Source organism: Corythoichthys intestinalis, chromosome 12 (genome assembly GCF_030265065.1).
Source record: "Corythoichthys intestinalis isolate RoL2023-P3 chromosome 12, ASM3026506v1, whole genome shotgun sequence".
NCBI classification, from domain to species: domain Eukaryota; kingdom Metazoa; phylum Chordata; class Actinopteri; order Syngnathiformes; family Syngnathidae; genus Corythoichthys; species Corythoichthys intestinalis.
This window is the reverse complement of record NC_080406.1, coordinates 40012905-40035386: the sequence shown is the minus strand read 5'-3', so window position 1 is coordinate 40035386 and position 22482 is coordinate 40012905. Positions and strand designations below refer to the sequence as shown.

Here is a 22482-nt window from a genome sequence, read left to right as displayed (position 1 = left end):
ACCAGTTACAAGCTGCATAAAAGTCTGCTGATGGAAGCACTACATAGCCTGAAATTATTTAAACTAAAATAAAGATTGTCAAGGAAACATTGTGAGCGAGCCCCTTCTTGACAAGCACGTTGAAAGTTCCCCCAGAAAACTTGTCAAGAAAAGCCCACCAGGCTGATAAGGCACTGGAAGAAATATTGAAAGTACATATAAAGTGTATTAAAAGTTGTACTGAAATGTTTTTCTATGTAAGTGCTTTCTCCACACAGACAGCTTTAAATCATTTGTAAAGTAGTGCAACATTTTTTTCTATGTCAAAATATGTGCTGTTTACATTGTGTTGTTCAGCCTACGATGACAGGGGCCACTTAAACTAATTGCCTTCTATTGTTGTTGCCCACAGTTTGCCCAGTTTAAGACCACTGATGGATGTTAATTACCTGCCTCTGACAGACATGCGCATTGCAAGAACCTTTTGCTTCACCAACGGGGGACAGGCACTTTATCTCAGTTCCCCGACAGAGATCCAGAGAATTACATACAGCCAGGAAATGTATGACAATCTGCAGGTCTGTGGATGCAAATTGCCTTACATAAATGGCATTCACCGTGTGCTATTATACAAATTGACTGCTCAATCTATCTAACATTGTGGACAGTAAGTGTATACTGTCAACACAACAGTATGACCTATGGCTTTCTGGTTTTAGGGTAAATGATTTAGGTCAGAAAAGAGCAAGCTTCTGGGGATATTGCTTCCCACTGGACCAAGGCGAGCCTGAGGGTGTTTGAAAAAGCTACTGAGGCAGACAGTAAAACCTCCCTCAGGCAGAGTGACGTCAGAGCTCCATGCTACTGGCTCAACGCAAACCGAGATTCTTGAGTATTGTTGTGATCGGGATATAGAGTGGCTTGGCTCAGAGATTTTCTAATCTTTTTAGGCTGCTTGTCAGCAGAAAGGGAGAGGGAGGATTTTTGGAGGTTCATGTTTTAGATGCCTCTGTGATGGACAAAACCTCTGCTTCTCACACTGCAGTATGAGTATGCTCGCTGATATTTGCTATTGTTGAGCCCGGGTTAACTCATTTGTTGCCATTTACGTCCAATCCGTTTTAACCAGGATGGGTGGCAGTGAATGATCATGAGCTAAATTATAAGTATAAAAGCCGTTTGAATAGTAGGAAGATTGCTGATGCAGTTCCTTGGTGTTGTCAGTTGTAAAATGCCTAAGTTACTGCGTGGCCAATGTGAAAACAGTTCATTTTTAGAGCAAGTTCTCTTCGTCTATCACCGTCAATAGCAGACAATGAGTGAAAGACTGTAAAATTAATTCACAAATTCGTAAATGCATTAAGACGATTTCTGAAGACAAGTAAAGACCAGGAATTATGCGGTATTCAATTGCAACATGCTGTTACCTAGTTTACACCCACAAAATATCACTAGTACAGTTCTCTTCTCTGACTGCTTTAGAGTGCTTCATCGTCATCCACGAGTGAACGCTTGTAGAGGCAGGAGAGAGAGAGGAAAAAATTACAGTTTGGTTATAGGCCAGGTTCTGGTTAAAGGTGTGGCTGCTTTAGAGTGTTCATTGAAGTTTTTTAAGTTGTACGAGTGGTATTTGACATGTTTTCCTCATTGACCATTTTTATTCAATTTGGCATATTAGTTAACAAGACTGTAATGTATAGTAAATTACAGGACAGACTGTATTCTTTATTCTGGCGGGTCAGGCCTTTTATTTTATTTTTTAAATCTTGCAATGGGGAGTTTTATTAGTTATATGTAACCTCTCAGCATTCCGTGTGTGCTGAACAGTACAGTTGGTCAAAGCTTTGTTAAGGTGATAGTGCCACACTGCCCCCTTCAGGCAAATACAAGGCACTGCTATTCTGTCGAGCCATAATGGGGTAAGGTTTAGGTTATGCTGTCCACAGTAAACAACAGATCCATTTGAAAATGAAAACAACATGAGAATATTGTAAAATATAATAGAATGATTTATGTTAGCAGGACAAGTGACTAGTTTTGGTTTATTAAAAAAAAAAAGAGCCTCCGGCCACAGTATAAACGTTTGGTATCGTACGAGTCTTTGTGTGTGTGTGTTTTTTTTATGTTGTTGTTGTTATTTTTTATATGCATATTATAAATGAATAAAATTATTATATAATAAAATGTTAGTTGAAAATAAAATTGCAAATGAATAAAAACAGAACTACGCACCGGTTGTGTACCCAGTAACAGTCTAAAGTTGATGAATAATGAATAAAATAGCAATAATAACAAATACATTTCTTTAAAATTCTCTCTTTTATTCATAAAATATGAACAAGCCTTTAAAAACAATAGAATAATTGCATTTTTGAAGCTATTTCTTTAAAAAAAAAAAAAAAAAAACATTGAAATAAATATGATAATATTTACTGCTTTTTTTAAATTTTAAATTTTTAAAGTTTTTTTTTTTTTTTTTTTTTATGAATAATTAAAAAAAGATTTACTATTACCTCATTGCTTGGTATTAGTGTCGATAGATGTAAACATATTTAAGTGACATTGGTCGTGTTGGACATTCAATCCATTTTGACTGAGCATGGGTGGAAGCCAATGATCGCTGACAACCCTTCCAGACAAAATGGATTGGACGTTTAGTGCCATCAATGGCAGCCAAATATGTACAGTAGTTAAATGTGTGCGCACTATAAAGGCTTATATTCCTTAATTTGAATGACAACACCTGAAACCATGTTCTTTGTTACATTGCTGTAGACTTTTTAACAGTTTTGTCCCTTATAGGAAATGCTGGGAGAGCTCTTTACACCAACAGAAACACCAGAGGCCCAGAATAGAGGCTTCTTAAAGGGCTTCTTCGGTGGCAATGCACACACATTCGATAGAGAGGAGCTCTGTGTGTATTTACGCTCTTTTCTCTCATACTTGTCATGTAACGCAAGTCAGTCCAGTAAATTTTTTATTTGATATCGCCCACAGTTGGAGAGGCAGCAGCAGGTAAGGCTTCACGGAGCTTGGCCCAGCACATCCCTGGTCAGGGAGGGGTGGAGGGCATGAAGGTGGCAGCGAGCGGAGCAGTGGGTGAGCTAGCCAGGGCACGCATTGCTCTAGATGAGAGAGGCCAGAGACTTGGTGAGCTGGAAGAGAGAACAGCGCTCATGATGACCAGTGCAGAAAGTTTCTCCAAGCATGCTCATGAGGTAAGCACAATAGATTTTACATACGCCTTCAAAAAAGTCTCTAAAAATGATCATTTTCCGGCATCTCTTCACAGCTCATGTTGAAGTGCAAAGACAAGAAATGGTATCAGTTCTAATCACGAGAGGCCAACAGGTGGATTTCTGAGGGCTTTGTTCCAGGACAGGAATTGTAACTCCACTGATGACAGCAAATAAAAGTGAGACAGAAGAATGACTTTCTCTCAACGGCTTCTGAGCCAAGTGTGCGGCATTGTCGCTCAGTAAGAGGACAGAAGTGCTCCTCATTTGATCGTTAGCTGAGAAAGATGGGGAGAAACAGGATGGTAGCATTTGGAGGACGTATGTGTGTGTGCTGATGTATGTGTGTGTGTTCTGTGTGGGTTTGGTTTTCTGGACCTCACTGTGTAGATAGTTACTCAACAATTAAGAAATCAACAAGACATGCATGGATCAAAAAAGGAATGACTATCAAAATATCAAACTGCCATATTAAAAAGCAGCATGCTTACTTTTAAGCTACTTTGACAGGAGATTCAATTATTATTTTTTATTTAATAATATAGCCAACTACAGAAACTATTAAGAACTTTCTATTTTTTGAAATATCGACAAAATCTATATATAAAAAAAAAACAAAAAAAACAAATGTATACCTGCATCGCTATTAAGCCAAAACTTGTGTTCTTTTTCCCTTTCCTCGTTTTCCTTTTGACTTTTTTTTCCAGCAAATATTTACTGACACACTCTAAATGCACATAGTTAGTATAGTTCACATATTTAAAATAATACTGAAACTTCATACCAGGTATTCTTGGCTGCATAATTGTGCAACCATAGAAGAATTTTGCCATTACCTGCACAGTTTATGTCAAGTTTACGTTTGGGCTGCTGCTGCTTTCAAATACAGTAATTGATGAAGTTATAATCAACTCCCCGACTGCAATTTGGAATTCAGAAAAAAAAAGTTCAAGATGTATGCACAGGCTTTGAAAACACTCCATATGTTTAGATAAATCTCTATATATTATTCATGTGCCATAATAAAACAAGATGAGTGCAATCAGTGTAACGTTACTAAGAGCTAACAAGTGGTGGTTTTTATTGTTTCCGATTAAATACAGAAGAGACAATGATGGATAGTAAAGGAGCATTTACTGGAGTAAAAAATGTTTCGTTTCATAAAATAACACTTAAGAGACTTACATTTACGTTGTCGGTTCAACTTTTTGGTCTTTAGATTGCCATTGCAAGATGTGCAGGTTTTCTGGGAAATTAGGATGTGTGTGTGTGTGTGTGGAAGGGAAACTTTAAAAAAAAAAAAAAAAAAAAAAAGGTCATAATACAAGAATACAACACATTCAGTCCCTGCCAAAGCAATTGAAAAGGACTACTACCCTCTCATATCTCTTCAGTTCAGTTGTTACAAGTTGTGACTTGTGTATTTTCAGGATTTTAATGGACCTGTGTGTTCATAACAGTGATTGTTGCTGTCTGTGTGATGGCAGTGCAAAGAGGAGTTGGAATCACCATCCATTCAACCAACTTCCTTGTAAGGTGTTTATTGGTAAATGGTTCCACAAAAAAAAAAAAAAAAACAGTATTTTTCCAGTACTTTTCAGATGTGAGTCAGTAAAAATGTTCATGTGTAAAACAGCAGCAATTTCAACTAAAGACAACTGTGTTATTTTACTTCATTCAATATTGTTCTTGATGATTATGGTATCCTCTCGTCGCAGTCCTATATTTGATGGTGACGGCCTCTAAAGTGGAAGGCTCTTGTATGTTAAAAACAAAGTTTCATGATACATAGTGGTGTATCATATTGTGATTGTGTTGTACGTGTCAGTGCCAGGCGACACAGGCCAATGACATTGAGTGAAGAGGATATTTTGTACCTGTGTATTTGTCTGTATTTTAAAATGATCTAAGGAAAAAAACAAAACAAAAAAACTCACACATCAAGCCTTTATGCACACAAGCATCGACACAAATTTATCACTGCGCCTTGATTATGTCGCTATCACGCCTGCATTTAGGTGCACAAACATACAGCACACATGCAAAGTACAGAGAAAAATAACTATAGTTATGTCTCCTTGCATTATTAGATATTTAGACCTGCTTGTCAGGCTAATGAGACTCATTTATTTTCTCCAATTAAATTCAATAGATGAGCCACAAACATTTCAGGAATTCATTTTGGTTCAATGAGACATCTTAAACATGTCTAAAATATTTTTCTGTACTTACAATTCAATTTATGACACAGGTTGAATGGCAGAAAAAAGTTTGAAGACAAAAAATGTGACCTCAACTGACAGGGTGTTTTATTTACGGTATATGTTTTTGTTTATTTTGTTTTATATAATATTGTACTTTTCAATATTGGTTGAGACAAACTAAAATATGTTACATATGGGGTATTTTTCTCTATATTTGTTGTACCTGTCATTGCTGGTACTCTGAGTCTGTCTAAACCACTGAAACTCTGTTGCTCTTCACAAAATAATATCATTGAAAAAAAAAAGCTTTTCTCAAGTTTTCTCGATGATGGCAGCAAAGTTTGTCTTATTTAAATGGATTCTACCACTTTTCTTCTTATTCATATTATACTAGTGTAATAGAGATTACTTGACTAAAAGAGCTGAACATATGTTGATGCAGAAGTAAACTGAAATAAACATGGATTGGTGTATATTGTTGCTTTATTTGTCACTAGTGCAATATTTACCAGTAAGAACTTCTTAGAGAGTAAGATACTTCTTACTGAGAAGTATCTTTACTTACAAAAAAAATAAATAAATAAATCCGTTCATTCAGAGTAGATTTGCTCCAATTTGTCATAAGGATAGCTGAAACCAAATTGTTAATTCTACAGCTATTATGCATAACACATCGTGTACATACAGTATCTTGTGCGAACTGTGAACCAATGGAGACGGAGGGTCACGTGTCGGCCATTTAAAAGACAGCCGTTTGAGCAGAATAAGATTGAAATCAATGGAGTGTATACTTTGAAATAAATGTGGATGTATCATTTTTCAACCGAACCGCAGCGTTTTTCGTAAACGCCACATAATGCAGTAATCTTACCGCCTACTGACTTAGAAATAAACTTTCCTCTTTGATATCCTACGGAAGCGTATTGCATTCACATGAAAAATAAAAAATTGGGGGGCTGTTTTTTGCATTAATTTTTATTCAGCTCTCTGTTTTTCTGAGTAATTTATTTTTGGGTTTGTTTTTTGAATTAATTTTTTTTCCAACCTTGTTTTCTCAGAGTAATTTATTTTTGGGGTTGTTTTTTTTTTATTATATATTTTTTCTTGCTAGGCATTAGCATTAGCCAAGCTCAGGAAAACTTTTTTTTTTTTTTCTTTTTCGAAAAACGGCCGTTTGAAGGTGTCACGAGAGGTGTCTTGCAGTATTGAACTTGCAGAATTCAGTTCGCGCAAGACTTCCAAGTATCTTGATAAATTCACAACTGCTTGAATTTTCAAATTTTTTTTCCCTTGGTAGCCAAGCTCAGGATTTTTTTTTTTAAACGGGGAGAAAAAAATAATTATTTATTTTTTAAAAAAGGTGAAAAAAATAATAATTCAATAAAACAACCTCTAAAAAAATAATTTGAAAAACAAAGTTGAAAAAAAAAATTCAAAAACAAACCCAAAAATAAATTACTCAGAAAAACAAATTTGGGGAAAAAAGTTAATTCAAAAAACGATCTTCAAAATAAATTACTCAGAAAATCGAATAGCTGAAAAAAATGTATTCAAAAAACAGCCCCCCATTTTTTTATTTTTCATGTGAATGCAATATGTTTACGTAATATCCAAACAGTTTGTTTAAAAAAAAAAAAAAAAAAAAAAAAAAATCAAACTGTTATTAAATTCTTTAAAATTTCTGGAAGTTCATAATGTAAGTTCAGAATATTTTTTGTGGAGTAAATCACCTTACTTCGGCTACAGTAGAACCAGCCATTGAAGTATTCTGTTCCAAGATGGCCGGAAGTCGATTACGCCGCCGATCTATTTCTGATATTTGTGTGCAAAACCAAGCATTACTTCCGGATTCACCCACAGTCCAGAGTCTCATTGGATGGAGCCTCGACCAACCGGAAAGCTTTGCTCTACTGCCCCCTCCCTTTAACCAGAAGGATGAAGCGTTCAGAGAGAAGCTAAGGTTAGAGCTAATATTTTTTAGCAAATTATCACAATGTCCTTAGACACATTTAAACATTTAACAGTGCAAGTGGCAGACTTCAAACGGCAGTTGAACTAACAACGACTGGAACGGCACTGTTATTCTTTATATTACATATTATGAAACCGCCAAACATTTTAAGTAATACAATGGCCAGTTAGAGAATCTTAATTAACGCAAAGTCGACATTGACACTGGACAATCATGTTTCTCCAACTATGGTGGTCGCTTTTGGGTCTGGTTGTGTTTCGACCAGCTCGAGCAGACCCAGGACCAAGTGCCGTGAGAACTCTTGTATGGGGACCCGGACTTGAAGCAAATATTGTCCTGCCTGTTCGATTTTTTTTCATCCAAGCAGTGGACAACTCAGGGAGAAAGTAAGTAACAATATCCCGGTACTGTTTGCTGAAAACATATCGTGTTCTATCTAGTGTTGTCGATATAATTTTTTTGCACCCGATATCGACACTCTGCTGTGTGGTATTGGCCGATGCCGATATATATATATATTTTTTAATCATTCATTAATATACAATTTTTATAATTTCTTTTGATACTTAAAGTACTGCACTTGAATGTAAAGCAATTGCAGCACTTGAATGTAAAGTAATTGCAATCACGGCTTGGTCACACACTGTTTAACACATTGTCTGCCAATGACAGCGCTAGATGTCCCATCCATTTGTAGTGAGCGGGTTAGAAGCGAATGAGGTGGGACCAAATGTTCATTCGCTGCCATCCTTCCACTTCAAATGGATTGGACTCCCTTGTGATACATTAAAACTGTTTAGACCATAAGGACACTCAGATTCACATGCTTTGTCCTAAGCAGCTGAACAGGACAGGTAAAAATGAATAAATAAAATTGATTGAACGTTAACTATAGATAAAGTTGTTTCAATTTATGGCAGGAGCATTAAAAGTCCTTTTAATGCCCCTACCAAAATGGTCTCAGGGCAGCAATGTTGTTTCCATCAATGTCAATGCACAGACGTTAAAATTAAGTCATAACTGACTTATTTCTCAACTAATGTTAAAGAAATATTTAACCTATGTCTGCTATTTACTAACTGGTTGGTCTTGACACCTCTAGACGTCCAATCCATTTGAAGTGGGAGGGCTGAAAGCAAATGTATAAACAGCGGTATTTTAAGAAGGGCGACCAGCTGTGGGAAACAAAATCCCAAAAAGTACATATTGCGCAGCATCAACACGTCATTTCCTAGCACTTCCCGATACAGATGATGTCACTTTAGTGCCGTATCAGTACCAATGCCGACACTAGTTTTATCACCAACCTGCTGCACTTGGTCACATTTTCCTGTAGCTGTGTTGCATTCAAAGACTTGCAAAGTGTACAAGTTTTCTCACGGTACAGTGCGTATTTGACAGTTATGTTTGAACTCTTGATCTCATGTGCATGTGAAAAATCTCCATGGACATGTTTCGCTTCCTTGGATAACCTCTCCTCAACTACTATATGTTCTAATATCTCAAATTTCTAGTTCACACATATCCAGTTCATTTTAATGTCCATCTTGGGATGTTATCCAGGTGAGTAGAGGTGCCATATTTCAAAGCCATTATTGATATTGTGTGGCAGTCAAGAAAGACAAGTTGTAAATCTCTCCAGTGTATAATAACTCGGCTGTTGAAATGTAACCCATTCAATGGGGGGGAGCAGACATAAAAATATTTCCCCCCCGGGTGCAACATTTGAGACTGATTTCCTTTTACATCTTTCATCCCAAGCATCTCATGAAGGCATCCTGGGAAATAATTGTGTCACAAATCGTATCGTATTGGGAGGCACCCAGACGTTCCCACCCCGTTCTCATATTATACTGGTTGAGCAGTGCTAGCCATTTTCAGTACAGTAAGAACCTGACTGCCACTTACATTATTTCTTAGCGTTTTGAGTGATTTGTTTTAAGAACAAAGAATATCGAATCTACCAAATGAAGGAATAGAATCTTCTTTCGCCAGGAAATATATTTTGATTATACTGTTTTACGTAATTGGTAATCAGCAGTAGAACTTTTTTTTTTTTTCCCCAAAAACGCAGCCATTTTTTGTAACAACCTCTAAGTTGGACTTAATACGCTGATCATGTCCATCCATCAGGTATTAAAATGATCTCCAAGCTTCAACTTCAAAATAAATCAGCGTCACAATCTCCTGTAGTCAGGGGTGAAAGTGGTTGGAATTTCTAGCCGGAACTCCCTGACGTGAAGGTCGCCACGGAGCCAGAAATGTCATTTAAAAAAATTTTTTTTTTTTTTTTTCGGGGGGGCAAAACTACTGAAATGCAAAGAAAACCTTTTTGGTCAGTTATTTCTATAACACATACATAAACTGATTTTCAGTCAAAATGGTATTTTTGCAATGATTTGCAAAATAAAAGTTAACAAAAACAGGTATAACCTCAGCCCCCACCTTCAAACTTTATTTTCCCTCATTTTCTCACATACTTAATGCCAAATCTCAATTTTAACTACTTAAGAACATAGGATGTATATTAAAATTGAAGATAATGTAAACATTTACTTTTTGTTGTGTTTTTTTAAATTATAAAGATATAAGTAACATACATTCAGAAAAATACAAATGACTTATATTACGCAGAGTGAAATGGAATATATTTTGAGGATCGCGCAAACATTGACTTTTTTAAATCAAGGAAATGAATAAGTAGCCTAACATAAATGAAGAAATATAAGTCCAAAGTACTAGTAAAACTAAATATGATAAATAAGCCACTTTAACTCTTTCCTTGCTCTTAAAGATTTGATCCATTTTCTGTTGCGTTGTCCTTTTTTTTTTTTTTTTTTTTTTTTTTTTTGCTGTTTCAGAAAACATGCACATTTGAACCAATCAGAGCTAACTATCGCTGCTGATCACATGTCAGTATGTCAGCCAATTGAACGGATAAATGAGTCCAGGCATTTTGTTTTGCTGCGTGCATTCGCACATTGACGTGACTCATCAACGTCACACTCAGGAAACTGCAGCAGCTGGGGAAACCTCCATGCCCTCCGTGGAATAAAGTAAATAATAAATATCGGGGGAAATGGATTATGCTACACAAGCACTTTATTATGCTTCTTGTTAACACTTGTGTATGTAAATCTGATGTTGTTAGATTGTTTTCTTCTTGGAGATGAAATGCATGTGTGGCAGCTTAGCTTTTTTTTTTTTTTTTAACTTCGCGTTTTGACAGTTGCCATCATATTTTCGGAATCAAAGCATCGTGTACCGGACCAGCATTCCGGCCCTGAATCTTATACCGGAACTGCGTTCTGGCCCTGAATCTTTTTCCGGAACTGCGTTCCTGACCATTCTGTCCCACTTTCACCCCTGCGTGTAGTTTTATTTGAAAAATGTAATTGGCAAGTCTGCACATCAATCGCAGTGAAAGTCACACATCCAAAGTACCACCAAAATTCACTGTCACTGCATCAACCTAGCCAGGCTAACATGCAGTACTTAGCACCTGTTCCAAATAACATAAAATATATTCTTTTCTTCCCCGAAGTCTAACAACATCACCAGGGGAGAAAACCTTTGAGGTGAAGATCGTGTCTCCGTCGGAGCATTTCACCAGGATTTGGATTCAGGTTCTAGATCGCCAAGATGGGTCTTTACTGGTTCGTTACAGAATGTATGCAAGCTATGCAGACCTTCACATCCATGTGCTACTCGGCGACCAGCATGTGGCCAAGTCTCCATACGTTCTCAGAGGTGAAATACCGTAGGAGCTCTGAGGTTGAATTTTGTGGTGGAACATTTAAGAATAGAACTTTTAATTTGGTCTTTGAGTCAAACTGTCACTCATGACGAGCATGCAAATATTATTATTCATAATCCAAATAATGACCATGTTTTCAACTCAGGACCAGTATACCATGAGGGCTGTGACTGTCCGCAACTCGACGGCTCAGCTTGGCAGTCGCATATGCGCTGTCCTCACTCCTTTCCCCAGATAGAGCGCGATTTGTCCCATTTCGCCAGCATCGACCCAGAGCGCAACGATAAGGAAATTCCACAGCGCTTTGGGCAGCGACAAAGCCTCTGCCACTACACCATCAAAGATAACAAGGTATGCACATATGGTATTATACCATATACAGTAGGGAGAACAAGTATTTGTTACACTGCCGATTTTGCTGGTTTTCCCACTTGCAAGCCATGTAGAGGTCTGTAATTTGTATCATAAGTTCTCTTCAACTGTGAGGGACGGAATCTAATATAAAAATCCAGAAAATCACATTGTATAATTTTTAAATAATAAATTTGTATTTAACTGCATGAAATAAGTATTTGATACATTACCAACTAGTAAATATTTCAGCTCTTAGTTCTTTTTTTAAGAACCCCTCCTGTTCTCCACTCATTACCGGAAGTAACTGCACCTGTTTGAACTTGTTACCTGTATAAAAGACACCTGTTCACATGCTCAAACAAACAAACTCCAACCTCTCCACAATGGCCAAGACCAAAGAGCTGTGTAAGGACATCAGGGATAAAATAATAGACCTGCACAAGGCTGGGATGGGCTACAGGAAAATAAGCAAGCAGCTTGGTGAGAAGGTAACAACTGTTGGAGCGATTATTAGAAAATGGAAGAAGTTCAAGTTGACGGTCAATCTGCCTCGTTCTGGGGCTCCATGCAAGATCTCACCTCGTGGGGCATCACTTACCATGAGGAAGGTGAGGGATCAGCCCAGAACTACACGGCAGGACCTGGTCAATGACCTGAAGAGAGCTGGAACCACAGTCTCAAAGAAAACCATCGGAAACACATTACGCCGTCATGGATTAAAATCCTACAGCGCATGCAAGGTCCCGCTGCTGAAGCCAGTGCATGTCCAGACACATCTGAAGTTTGCCACTGACCATCTGGATGATGTAGAGGAGCAATGGGAGAAGGTCATGTGGTCGGATGAGACCAAAATGGAACTTTTTGGTCTAAACTCGGCTCATCGTGTTTGGAGGAAAAAGAAGGATGACTACAACCCCAAGAACACCATCCCAACCGTGAAAGATGGAGGAGGAAACATCATTTTTTGGGGCTGCTTCTCGTCCAAGGGTACAGGACGACTGCACCCTATTAAGGGGAGGATGGATGGGGCTATGTATCGCCAGATCTTGGCTGACAACCTCCTTCCTTCAGTGAGAGCCCTGAAGATGGATCGTGGCTGGGTCTTCCAGCATGACAACGACCCAAAGCACACAGCCAAGGCAACTAAATAGTGTCTCCGTAAGAAGCATCTTAAGGTCCTGGAGTGGCCTAGCCAGTCACCAGATCTGAACCCGATAGAAAATCTATGGAGGGAGCTGAAAGTCAGTGTTGCCCGGCAGCAGCCCCGAAACCTGAAGGCTCTGGAGAAGATCTGCATGGAGGAGTGGGCCAAAATCCCTGCTGCAGTGTGTGCAAACCTTGTGAAGGACTACAGGAAAGGTTTGGTATCTGTAATAGCAAACAAAGGTTTCTGTACCAAATATTAAGTTCGATTTTTGTGATGTATCAAATATTTATTTCATGCAATTAAATGCAAATGTATTATTTAAAAATCATACACCGTGATTTTCTGTTTTTTTGTATTAGATTCCGTCCCTCACAGTTGAAGAGAACTTATGATACAAATTACAGACCTCTACATGCTTTGCAAGTGGGAAAACCAGCAAAATCGGCAGTGTATCAAATACTTGTTCTCCCCACTGTAGTAGGGATGTGCCATAATTTCTTAAACTCTAATCAACAAAACCAATTAATCACCTGGCAAATTATATTTTAACAGAATGCCTTTTCTATTCCCAGATAAATAAAGGTATGTGCGTGTTAAAGGCTATTATTTCTTTTAACGGAATAGCAATTAGCACAGTGCCGTCCCTGGAACGCTGTGACAACAAGGTGTGTCCCTACAAAATATCAGTACAGCATTCAAGACTCCCTCAAAGCACAGCCAGCCAGTGTTGTAATTTAGCCCTTTTTACAGGCTATAATTTAAAGATTTTATGTTGTCAGACAGGCATAGCTGCTTAGACACGAAGAATACAAATCTGAGTGTCCTTATGGTCTAAACAGGTTTAATGTATCACATGGGAGTTTGATATACTCTCATTGTGTTTGTTCATTATGTTTTTGGAGTAGGCAGCGAGCAGGAAGGGGTTATGGGGGGCAGAGAGGGAAGAAACCAGACAGAAGAGGAGAAGAACAAACAACAGTTGAAAATGCATTACATGACTATGCTACCTATAACCATAGTGGTGCTATCGTTGGCTCATTATATTTACCCATGGACACCGTGTGGGCGGGCCTGATAACTGAGGAGAAAGAGGAGGAGAGGTGAGTCAAAGGAGACATGATTAGGCAGGTTGGAGATTACATAAATCAGCAATGTGAGGTGTGGAACACAGTATTACATGAATTATATGTAAGGTTGGATATGTTGACATCTTATTCTATGCTGCCTGATAGCTAATTCTGGCACAAACAATCTTTGGTCTTGAGTGTGTCTAATTGCACTCAGACATGCGTGAGCTCACTCAGATGTGCAGAAAAGTGGAAATGCTGCATGGGGGCCGCCCCCATTAACCGGCCCTCAAAGAAGCGATGAGGGGACGTGCCTCCGCCCTCCACGCCCGCCCCACAACCACCCGCCCACCTGAACCACCAACCAATGTCGCAACCCCCCAAATGACGCGGCACACCGCGGGACCCACATGGCCCACCAGGCCCGGGACAGGACAGCATCCCCACCCAGAGGGGGCGACACCCTGCCAGCCACCCGTGCCGTGGCCCAAGGAAGATGCTAAGGTAGAATAGAGAGAGGAAGGCGGAAGCAGGAGTGCGCCACGAGGCCAGCACGGGACCGGTGCCCTGAAACCCCCACCCCTGCAACTGACAGATCGGGCGAAGATGAGGCCCCGCCCCTAGAGCCCCGCCATAGAGAAAAGTGTGGGACCCACCTATAGCCCTATAATTGTGGCTTCCAAGTCCCCAACTGGCAACCACTACAACCACTACCTAACACCGTGATGGGATTGTCTGGGGAGGGTAGTGTAGTGAAGAGCCCGGCTTAGAGGGCAAATCCCGCACATTACACCGCCCCTCGTCGTAGGTCCCTCGTAGAGTATAAAGTATGTGGTGCATTAAAAGAGGGGCTGGAACGGCTGGCCAGCGGCGGCGAGGCAACTGTCACATCACGCCCCCACCCAACCAACCCCGGCGGACCCACATCGTCATCATAACTTTTTCAAAAATGTTTTTTTTTTGCTTTATTGTGCAGAGTAAACTGAAACTATGTAGTGGAAGTACGAATTATTTTTTTGTTTGATTTTGTCATATTTTCAGCTGTTGTGAAAGCATTATGATTTTGAGTTTATCTTAGTTGAGATAATTATAAATGATAATACAGTTTACCTTAATCCGCTTTAGATCTACCTTCAAACACTTGGTGAGCACGTTGGTTTCCGGATCTTTATGGATGCCATCCTGCTGTCACTTAGCAGAAAGGTGAGTTGTGTTTCATTACAACTGTGTAAAACTCATTGGGCATAAAGTGCATTATTATAAAATGCTTAATCCTTTATGGGTAAGTGTCTATTTATGGTCATTTAGAAAAATCTATTGCCCCCTATTAAACTCGTAGATAAAAAAACAAAAAAAAACATGGCATTTAATTTATTGTCTACCACTGACAATGATAGATGTTCTGGTTAATTTAAACTGGGAGCACCAGCTCTGAATGCTCCTTTTTCAATGCCATTGACGGTGCTTCGCCTCTCCCAGTAAAAATGGATTGGATGTCTCACGGCATCAATGCCAGCAAATGAGTTAAATGAGTGCCTTATAAAGTGTTAAGTACAATTTATATAGTGTTAGTTTTCCATATTGTTATTCCCGCATTTAAAGACCGATACAAAAATGTTATATTTTGAGGGGGCTGGGAAAAAAATCATTTTTCATTCTTTTTAATAGAGAAAGATGTGTGATGAGTATGGTCAAGTTAACCTCTCCATTACTCAATATATTGTTATGTGTTCAGGTGAAGTTACCTGACATGGAGTTTTTTGTAAACCTGGGTGACTGGCCACTCGAGAAGAGGAAACCCTCTCAGAATCTTCATCCTATATTCTCCTGGTGTGGCTCAAACAACACCAGAGATATCGTCATGCCCACATATGACCTGACTGAGTCAGTCCTTGAGACCATGGGCAGGTAAGCGTGCATCGTTCTCTATATGTGAAGACATTTTACACCCAGTGTGTTGTCACATGCAATGAACAGAGTGAGCCTGGACATGATGTCGGTGCAGGCAAATACAGGACCACCGTGGGCCAAGAAGAATGCCACTGCCTTCTGGAGAGGGCGGGACAGTCGTCAGGAGCGCCTGGAGCTTGTCAAGCTGTCGAGGGCCCACCCCCACATGATAGATGCTGCTTTTACCAACTTCTTCTTCTTCAAACATGACGAGAGCTTGTTCGGCCCGCTGGTCAAGCATGTATCCTTCTTTGACTTCTTCAAAGTGAGTGATATCATTTTAATAATGGTAGTGTTAAAAAGTTAATAATAGTGGAATCAGAAAGGCAATACTGTTAATGGCTGTTAATACTATGAACAGTCCCTTCATGTGTTTTGTCTGTTTGTTTCGGCCTCAGTACAAGTATCAAATAAACATTGATGGCACCGTAGCAGCTTATCGCTTGCCTTACCTCTTGGCCGGAGACAGTGTGGTGTTCAAGCAGGATTCAGGCTACTACGAGCATTTCTACAATGAGCTGGCACCATGGGAACACTACATCCCAATCAGAGCCGACCTCCGAGATCTGCTTGATAAGATACAATGGGCCCGAGACCACGATGAAGAAGTCAGTTTTATTTTTCTCATCACTTTCATGCTGGATGTTTCAGTTTCAGGGGGATGCATTAAGCATGCTGCTGTGATTACTGTCTTTCAGGCCAAGAAAATTGCACTCGCAGGTCAACAGTTTGCACGCAAAGAACTTATGGGAGACAATATATTTTGTTACTATTACAAACTTTTCCAGGTAATATCAGATGTTTTGTTTTTAAAATTCCAAAAAGTAATTAAAATTAAAGGGACATTTGAGAAGGATTTTTGAGTCATTCATTTAGATGTTTTTTTTTTTTTTTCAGTTAATTAGCATGCAATTATGAAAATCTGTTAAAATTGCTGATTATAGAAAAAAAATCAAATAATTTGAACTTTACCCTTGATAAATACTGCTTTCAAAATAGCCGATGACTTACTTTCAGTTATGATTGTCTCACACATGCAAAAAGTACATATTTAAGATGTGAAGCTGCTTTGTCTTGCACTGTTTTGTTTGGATCGTTGGTTGTACAATGTTTCAAATCCTCAGTTATTTGAAGCAAGACTTGGTTACGTTTCAGTTTTGGTCGATTTTAGCGACGCAGTTGGACAAAAACGGTAGTGTTTTGCCTTAAGTAAGCATTTCCGATGAGGACCAGTGCACAGCTTTGTAAAATCCTGAGCTCCCGGTTGCCTGCAGATGGATTAAACAACATTTCTGTTTCCAGCGGCTGTGTGAAGGATGAATAGTAATGAGGTGATGAGTCCAGTTGTGGCTAAACAATAGAATATGACGGTGTTGAAAATATGAAGTGTTTGATTTTGTACCATATTCCCCTACTGGCTCTCCGACACCATCCCCGAACTTGTCAGCGCTGACGAGTTCGGTTGGTGGGTGAAAATGAGTGGAAGGCGGGCCAATGTTTATTTTTGAGTGTCTTTTCATCCTGGTAGCCTACCTTGTTCTTTTTTTGTTCCTGCTACCCTCCTCAAAATTGATTAGTGCCAGTGAAAGTGTTAAAGACCCCCTCAAGATATAAAAGTGGTGCCATTCAGCTAGTTGTCAGTCAATATATCATCGCAAATGTTATGAAAATATTTTATAAAGGTTGAAAAGTTACCTAGTGTTGTTTTAACAATGAGACCCACAAGTTCAGAGGGAATTTAGGAGGGGGGGGGGGTCATTTCGCAAACAGATCCCGTACAATTGTTCAAGTAAACTGCAGAGTGCATTCCTGTCTTATTCAGGTGTATTTCAACGTTTTTAGGAAAAAGACCACGCCTACCAGGCTTATTCAGCTCTGTTTAATTGACTTTGGTTTGCTTTAGGAGTACGCTAAACGCCAAGTGACTCAACCCAAAATCCGTCAAGGCATGGAGTTGGTAGAACAACCTAGTGATGACCTCTTTCCGTGTTCTTGCCTCCGGACACAGGTAAGGACAACATGATTAAGTTCTTGTTTTCATGCTTAAGCAGTAAAATCACGATCAATGCTGTGATCAAAATGTAGTTTGAATCATTGAATGTTTACAAATATTAAAATTGTATTTTCTACTGTCCACTTTTGTTTGCAACCACAATCATCCTTTTTTTTTGTTTGTTTGTTTTACAGGCGAAAGATGAACTCTGACAGGACTTCCATGAAGACGGCCAACGTTATTGTTATTATTTTAAATCTTTTACTGCAAATTGCAAAATATGGACTGTATTGCTTTAAATGTGCCATTAAAATCTGTGCTACTATTCCTCAGATATTAAATATATTTTTTCTATTTTCAATCTTTGATATTTTTCTTTTTCTGTAATCTTTGACATAAACTGTTTACTTATAATACCGTCATCAACTAGCCCACCTTCGAAAACATTTATTTGTTTCGACGTTCTCATTTTGCTAATGCAGATGTCACCCTCTGCTGGCCGTTGTGAAGAACGCCTTGTTTAGCACTTCCGCAGAACCGGAAGTTGTGTCTGATTGTGGCAGCCGGTCATGGACATGTTTTGCGAGGTAAAAACAAAACAAGCCAGCCCGACAGCGTCATACTAATCGAACCGACTCATATACTTATGAACGTATTTAAAGCTGTTTTGTTGCTGAAATGGCGTATTCGGTAAACAAAATACACTATCGTCCATGTAAATAGTATTTTTAGGTATAGCCTACAGTATTACAATTGTTTTTTTAAATAGATTTTTAGGAACACATTTTACTTTTTTGACAGATTTTTATAATTGTGAGAGACACTACGTGACATAGATGTTATGTAAACCTAAACATTATTATTAGGCTCCTCTGCCTTGTATTTTGTGCTCTAAGTGTGAAATAAGTCACCTCATTCATTTCCGTTTCTTAGGAAAAACTGAAGGTTCCATTTGGAACGAAATATTTGGAGGCTGCGTTGTGTCGTCCTACCTCCTCAGAACATCACATTTACACAGCTGTCATACTGACCCATGGAGCTGGTGGAGACATGAACTTCAAACATCTTGTTTCTTTGGCACACGCTTTGGCCTCAAAGGGCTACTTGTGTCTCCGATTCACATGCAAAGGTTTAAATCTGGCCTGTAGAGTCAAGGCTTACCATGCAGTGTGGGTAGGTTTTTGCATTTCTTCTAACATTATGAGGCAGGGACATTTGTTAAAATCTCCTGTACTTGTTTTTCTACCAGGACTACTTGAAATCAATGCCAAACTTGATCATTAAGGACATATTCCTTGGAGGTAAGCAGCATTATAAGTGAAGAAGAAAAACATTTTTTCTCTTTTTAGAGGTTCTTATATTCTCTCAATGAACAGGAGATGATGACACACAATTCAGGAACAAAAATAAAGCAATAGTCACCTAAGATAAATACGTTTATTAAGGAAAGAATAATTAAAGCTGGCCGGCCAGGACAAATGTCCCCGAGAGCCCCACCTAGGTGCCTTCGAGAAGATCTGAACTGAAATCTCAACGCATAAACTTTTCGTTACGTCCAATGCAAATAGGCAGGTTCCCATGTTAACCCATGGAGTGGCTCAGAGGAAGTGGAATCTTACAAGACAACTGTGTTATCTGCTAATGACCTTGCTTTAGGGAAGAAGCTGAGAGCTGTGCAAATCATATCCTCTACAAAATGAAATAGAAATCAATGTACCAAGTGCAATGAAGAAACATATGGGAACAAATATCTCTACATAAGTCACATGAATCTACCTGTTTGAGGAAGAATGTTTGTCCCTAGGCAGGTCAATGGGTTGCCGTGCTGCCACCGCCCTGGCCAAACGGCTATGCGACGAATCAGAAGGTGCCGTGCAGGGTCTCGTCTGTTTGTCCTTCCCCCTGCACCCCCCAGGACAGACTCACGACCATCAAAAGCGCAGTGAAAATCTTCGGGGACTCTCTGAAAGCATGGCAGTTCTCTTTGTTTCAGGCACGGAAGACAACATGTGTGATAGGGTGTGTTGTATAGATGTGTCTTTTTGATGTATAAGTATGCAATTTTTGTTCAATAGTGATTAAATTTATTTTTTCCTTGTCAAGGTTCTTCTTGAGGGAACAGTAAAAGAGATGAATGCTCAAGTGGAGGTTTTCTGGGTGAGTGGAGGAAGTCATGGCTTGAAAGTGTCGGGTAGGTCAGAGGAGTCAATATTAGAGGAGTTGAACGCTTATGTTATAACCTGGCTCACAAAATGGGAAACAGAGACAAAACATTAGTAACCCTCTCTTGTAAGTTTTTTTTTCTTTTTCATGTTGGTACATTCAGTAAATACTCTTTTTCAGAATCTCAGGAATAGATGTATAGTCTTGTATATGTGGGGCACAATTTGTGTTATACCCCCCTGAGAGACTGCATTAAAGTTATTTTTGTTGCTTGATGGTCTTGCGATTTTGGCAAATGGCCAAATATCTGTGAAGAACGAGTTTAAACATGACACTAACTGTATTAATCCTGCGTATCTGTGTTTAGACGAAAATCTGAATAGATAATTAATACTAGAGTTGAATTGCCATGTGACTTTTGTTTTTTTTTTCCTTTGGAAATGTTCAAGACACGAATTAATACATTTTAAAAGAGTGAAATGTGTGGATTTTTTGAAAGATTGCATAAATTACCATAGTTTGCTGTTTCAAAAAATAGAGAAAATTGGAAGTCTTTCATGTTGCCGTTTATTTGCATTCATCACTTCATGTTCCTTTCTTATGCGCTGATTTGCGAGCTAACAGCCATTCAGAGTGATCAGTTTTTATCTTTTTATGATTTTTTTTAATTTTAGGATTTAATCATTTTTAGTTGTATTTTTCAGTTTTCTCTATTTTTTTAAAAACTCGTTGACTGCCCTTGACAGCGGGAGAGATCCAATCCACATAAGTGGGAGAGCTGGGAGTGATTGAACGATTGCTGCCATCTCTCCCAGTCATTGGATTGGACATCTATCGCCATCAATGGCAGTCAGCCCAGGTGAAATGGATTTGACATCTATCACTGGCAGGGAATGAGTACTGTAAATACTTTTATGTATTTATTGTAACTATGTTTTTTTATGAAGTGGGCTGCTGAGGGTACCTGGTGTTGGGGAGGAAAGTGGTAGATTTTTTTTTGTTAGTTTTGTCAAAAAATAAATCAATCATATTTAACTTTGGGGATTAAATATACTGTATGTGTTGAATTTTTTTGGGGGGGGTGGGGTTAATAACATGGTCACCACCTTGCTACCATGTCACGTTGAGAGAAGGCGCTATTGGAACAGAAAAGTTAACTGTTGACAGACAGAGGAGGCGTTAACATTGCGCAAACACAAATTAGCGATGTTTTCTTTACAAAAAACGTTTTTTTTCTAAAATTCAATTCGTGATCGAAAATGAAGATGATAATGTCAGCTTATAATAGTGTCGATCTATCAGCTATCGATTATTTTAGTAGGCGATTAATCGATGAACTAGTTAGTTTGAATAATTGAGTAATCGGATAAGGAACATAAATTAAAATGCCTGGGCTGAGCCTCAAACGGTATAAAAAAATTAATAAATAAAGATCTAAGTGCAACAAAAGAACAATTGGATAACTTACATAGCAAAAGTCTGCCAGTTTAAATGCTATAAAATGCAAACTTTTTTTTTTTTTTTTTTTTTTTTTTTACAATGCTCTTAAATGGTTCAGTCAATATACTGTACCTATGAATTGAATTACGAATGAATTAAAAAACATTAGCTCAAACAAAATCTTAGCTTACGGTGGTCTTAATAGGGAGCAGCTGGATTCAGCCATGTGAAATGAGGCAGACCAGAGGGAAGTGTATCCACCCTAATCAATAAAACGAAATTCAAACACTTTCAAAATAAACCATTACAATGCCACTTCAATTAAACGAATACTCGAAGCAAAAAACATTAATTTGAATATTTTTTTCTAATCGAATACTTGAGTTAAAGGATTAATCGTTGCAGCACTAGTGTCGAGTGAGGTAAAGTTAACTGCAGATTTTGACCATAGAGAAAATTGCTTGCATTGTTGCCACATTATTATTTGTTGTTGCTGTTGAGCTGCCGCCGTGCAGACCGCTCAGTGCTGTTGGATATTTGTGTGCAATTTATTTGAGTGTTGTGAAAAGTGGGTGTTAAACTGAGGCTGATTGGACCTATTAGTTTTCAAATGTTCTTGTGTGTCATTGCGCTGTTTAGCTGCAGGGATTTGCATTATAAACACGGGTGCTTTATTTCCAATACAAAAACTTTAACACTGTGCGAAATTGAACGCTGTGCACTGCCAATGTGCACGCCCTGTTTGTAGAAAAAGCGCGAGCAGGACAAATTTGGGCCAAAACGACTGTTTTTGGAAATGAAAAACAAAGTAAGTTCCTCAGCACTCCTTGCTGTGAGTGACTTCTAGCACCCCTGTATGTATGTTGATATAGGTGATTTACAGTATACTGATGCACCGATACCATCGGCAGGGGGGGCCAATCCGAGATGGTGGTATTGGTATCGGTGACTACCAACAAACAGGGCGCCGATACCATTTACCGGTCCAGCCTTTTTTCTTCCTGATGCTCACTACACTCTGTCTCTGTGTTGTGTGATGACACGGGATCCCTTTTTAGGCCAAGCAGCTATCGCTGTTGGCCTGCTCCAGACCAATGAGAGCGAGCCAATAGCAGCTCTTAACCAATGCCAGGGCAGCTTTTTCATATGGAGGAAAAACAAACCAGGAGAAATGGCGACAGTCTGAAAATATTTCAGCATAGAAATTCCGTCAATTACAA

The 22482-nt window shown here is 38.8% G+C and overlaps 3 protein-coding genes across 18 annotated transcripts in view; all 3 read left to right on the top strand.

Annotated features, from left to right (window-relative positions):
- stxbp5l (syntaxin binding protein 5L) overlaps positions 1-4531 on the top strand; it is a 239039-nt gene extending 234508 nt beyond the window's left edge. For all 15 annotated transcript variants that reach the window (XM_057852750.1, XM_057852747.1, XM_057852744.1 and 12 more), the window contains 4 exons: positions 392-557; positions 2782-2893; positions 2977-3197; positions 3272-4531. In XM_057852750.1, coding sequence (XP_057708733.1) covers positions 392-557; positions 2782-2893; positions 2977-3197; positions 3272-3313 — 541 coding nt within the window. In that variant the 3' untranslated portion in view covers positions 3314-4531. The remainder of the gene's footprint in view (positions 1-391; positions 558-2781; positions 2894-2976; positions 3198-3271) is intronic.
- A 155-nt stretch (positions 4532-4686) lies between these two features.
- On the top strand, positions 4687-17992 carry poglut2 (protein O-glucosyltransferase 2). Its single transcript, XM_057852752.1, has 10 exons — positions 4687-7777; positions 10936-11141; positions 11294-11499; positions 14842-14919; positions 15452-15624; positions 15694-15931; positions 16065-16274; positions 16365-16454; positions 17570-17674; positions 17854-17992. The coding sequence occupies exons 1-10, from the start codon at positions 7605-7607 to the stop codon at positions 17869-17871; spliced, it is 1497 nt and encodes a 498-aa protein (XP_057708735.1). The 5' UTR covers positions 4687-7604; the 3' UTR covers positions 17872-17992.
- A 175-nt stretch (positions 17993-18167) lies between these two features.
- Positions 18168-21241, top strand: tex30 (testis expressed 30). Of its 2 annotated transcripts, none has more exons than XM_057852969.1 (5): positions 18168-18246; positions 18593-18832; positions 18909-18960; positions 19464-19678; positions 19763-21241. In XM_057852969.1, exons 1-5 carry the CDS (start codon positions 18229-18231, stop codon positions 19934-19936), a joined length of 699 nt encoding a protein of 232 aa, XP_057708952.1. In that variant the 5' UTR covers positions 18168-18228; the 3' UTR covers positions 19937-21241. The 2 variants fall into 2 exon arrangements, with proteins under 2 accessions (XP_057708952.1, XP_057708953.1); XM_057852970.1 differs by lacking the exon at positions 18168-18246 and adding an exon at positions 18247-18349.
- Positions 21242-22482: the final 1241 nt, after the last annotated feature.

What these genes read in the sequence shown, in the direction of transcription:
- poglut2 (XM_057852752.1), top strand. Translation starts at nt 7,605, where the DNA reads ATGTTTCTCCAACTATGGTGGTCGCTTTTGGGTCTGGTTGTGTTTCGA. An exon ending in TGCTGTCACTTAGCAGAAAG is followed by an intron (nt 14,920 to 15,451) that starts GTGAGTTGTGTT and finishes TTATGTGTTCAG; the next exon opens with GTGAAGTTACCTGACATGGA. An exon ending in ACTATTACAAACTTTTCCAG is followed by an intron (nt 16,455 to 17,569) that starts GTAATATCAGAT and finishes GGTTTGCTTTAG; the next exon opens with GAGTACGCTAAACGCCAAGT.
- tex30 (XM_057852969.1), top strand. An exon ending in AGGCTTACCATGCAGTGTGG is followed by an intron (nt 18,833 to 18,908) that starts GTAGGTTTTTGC and finishes TTTTTCTACCAG; the next exon opens with GACTACTTGAAATCAATGCC. An exon ending in AAGACAACATGTGTGATAGG is followed by an intron (nt 19,679 to 19,762) that starts GTGTGTTGTATA and finishes TTCCTTGTCAAG; the next exon opens with GTTCTTCTTGAGGGAACAGT.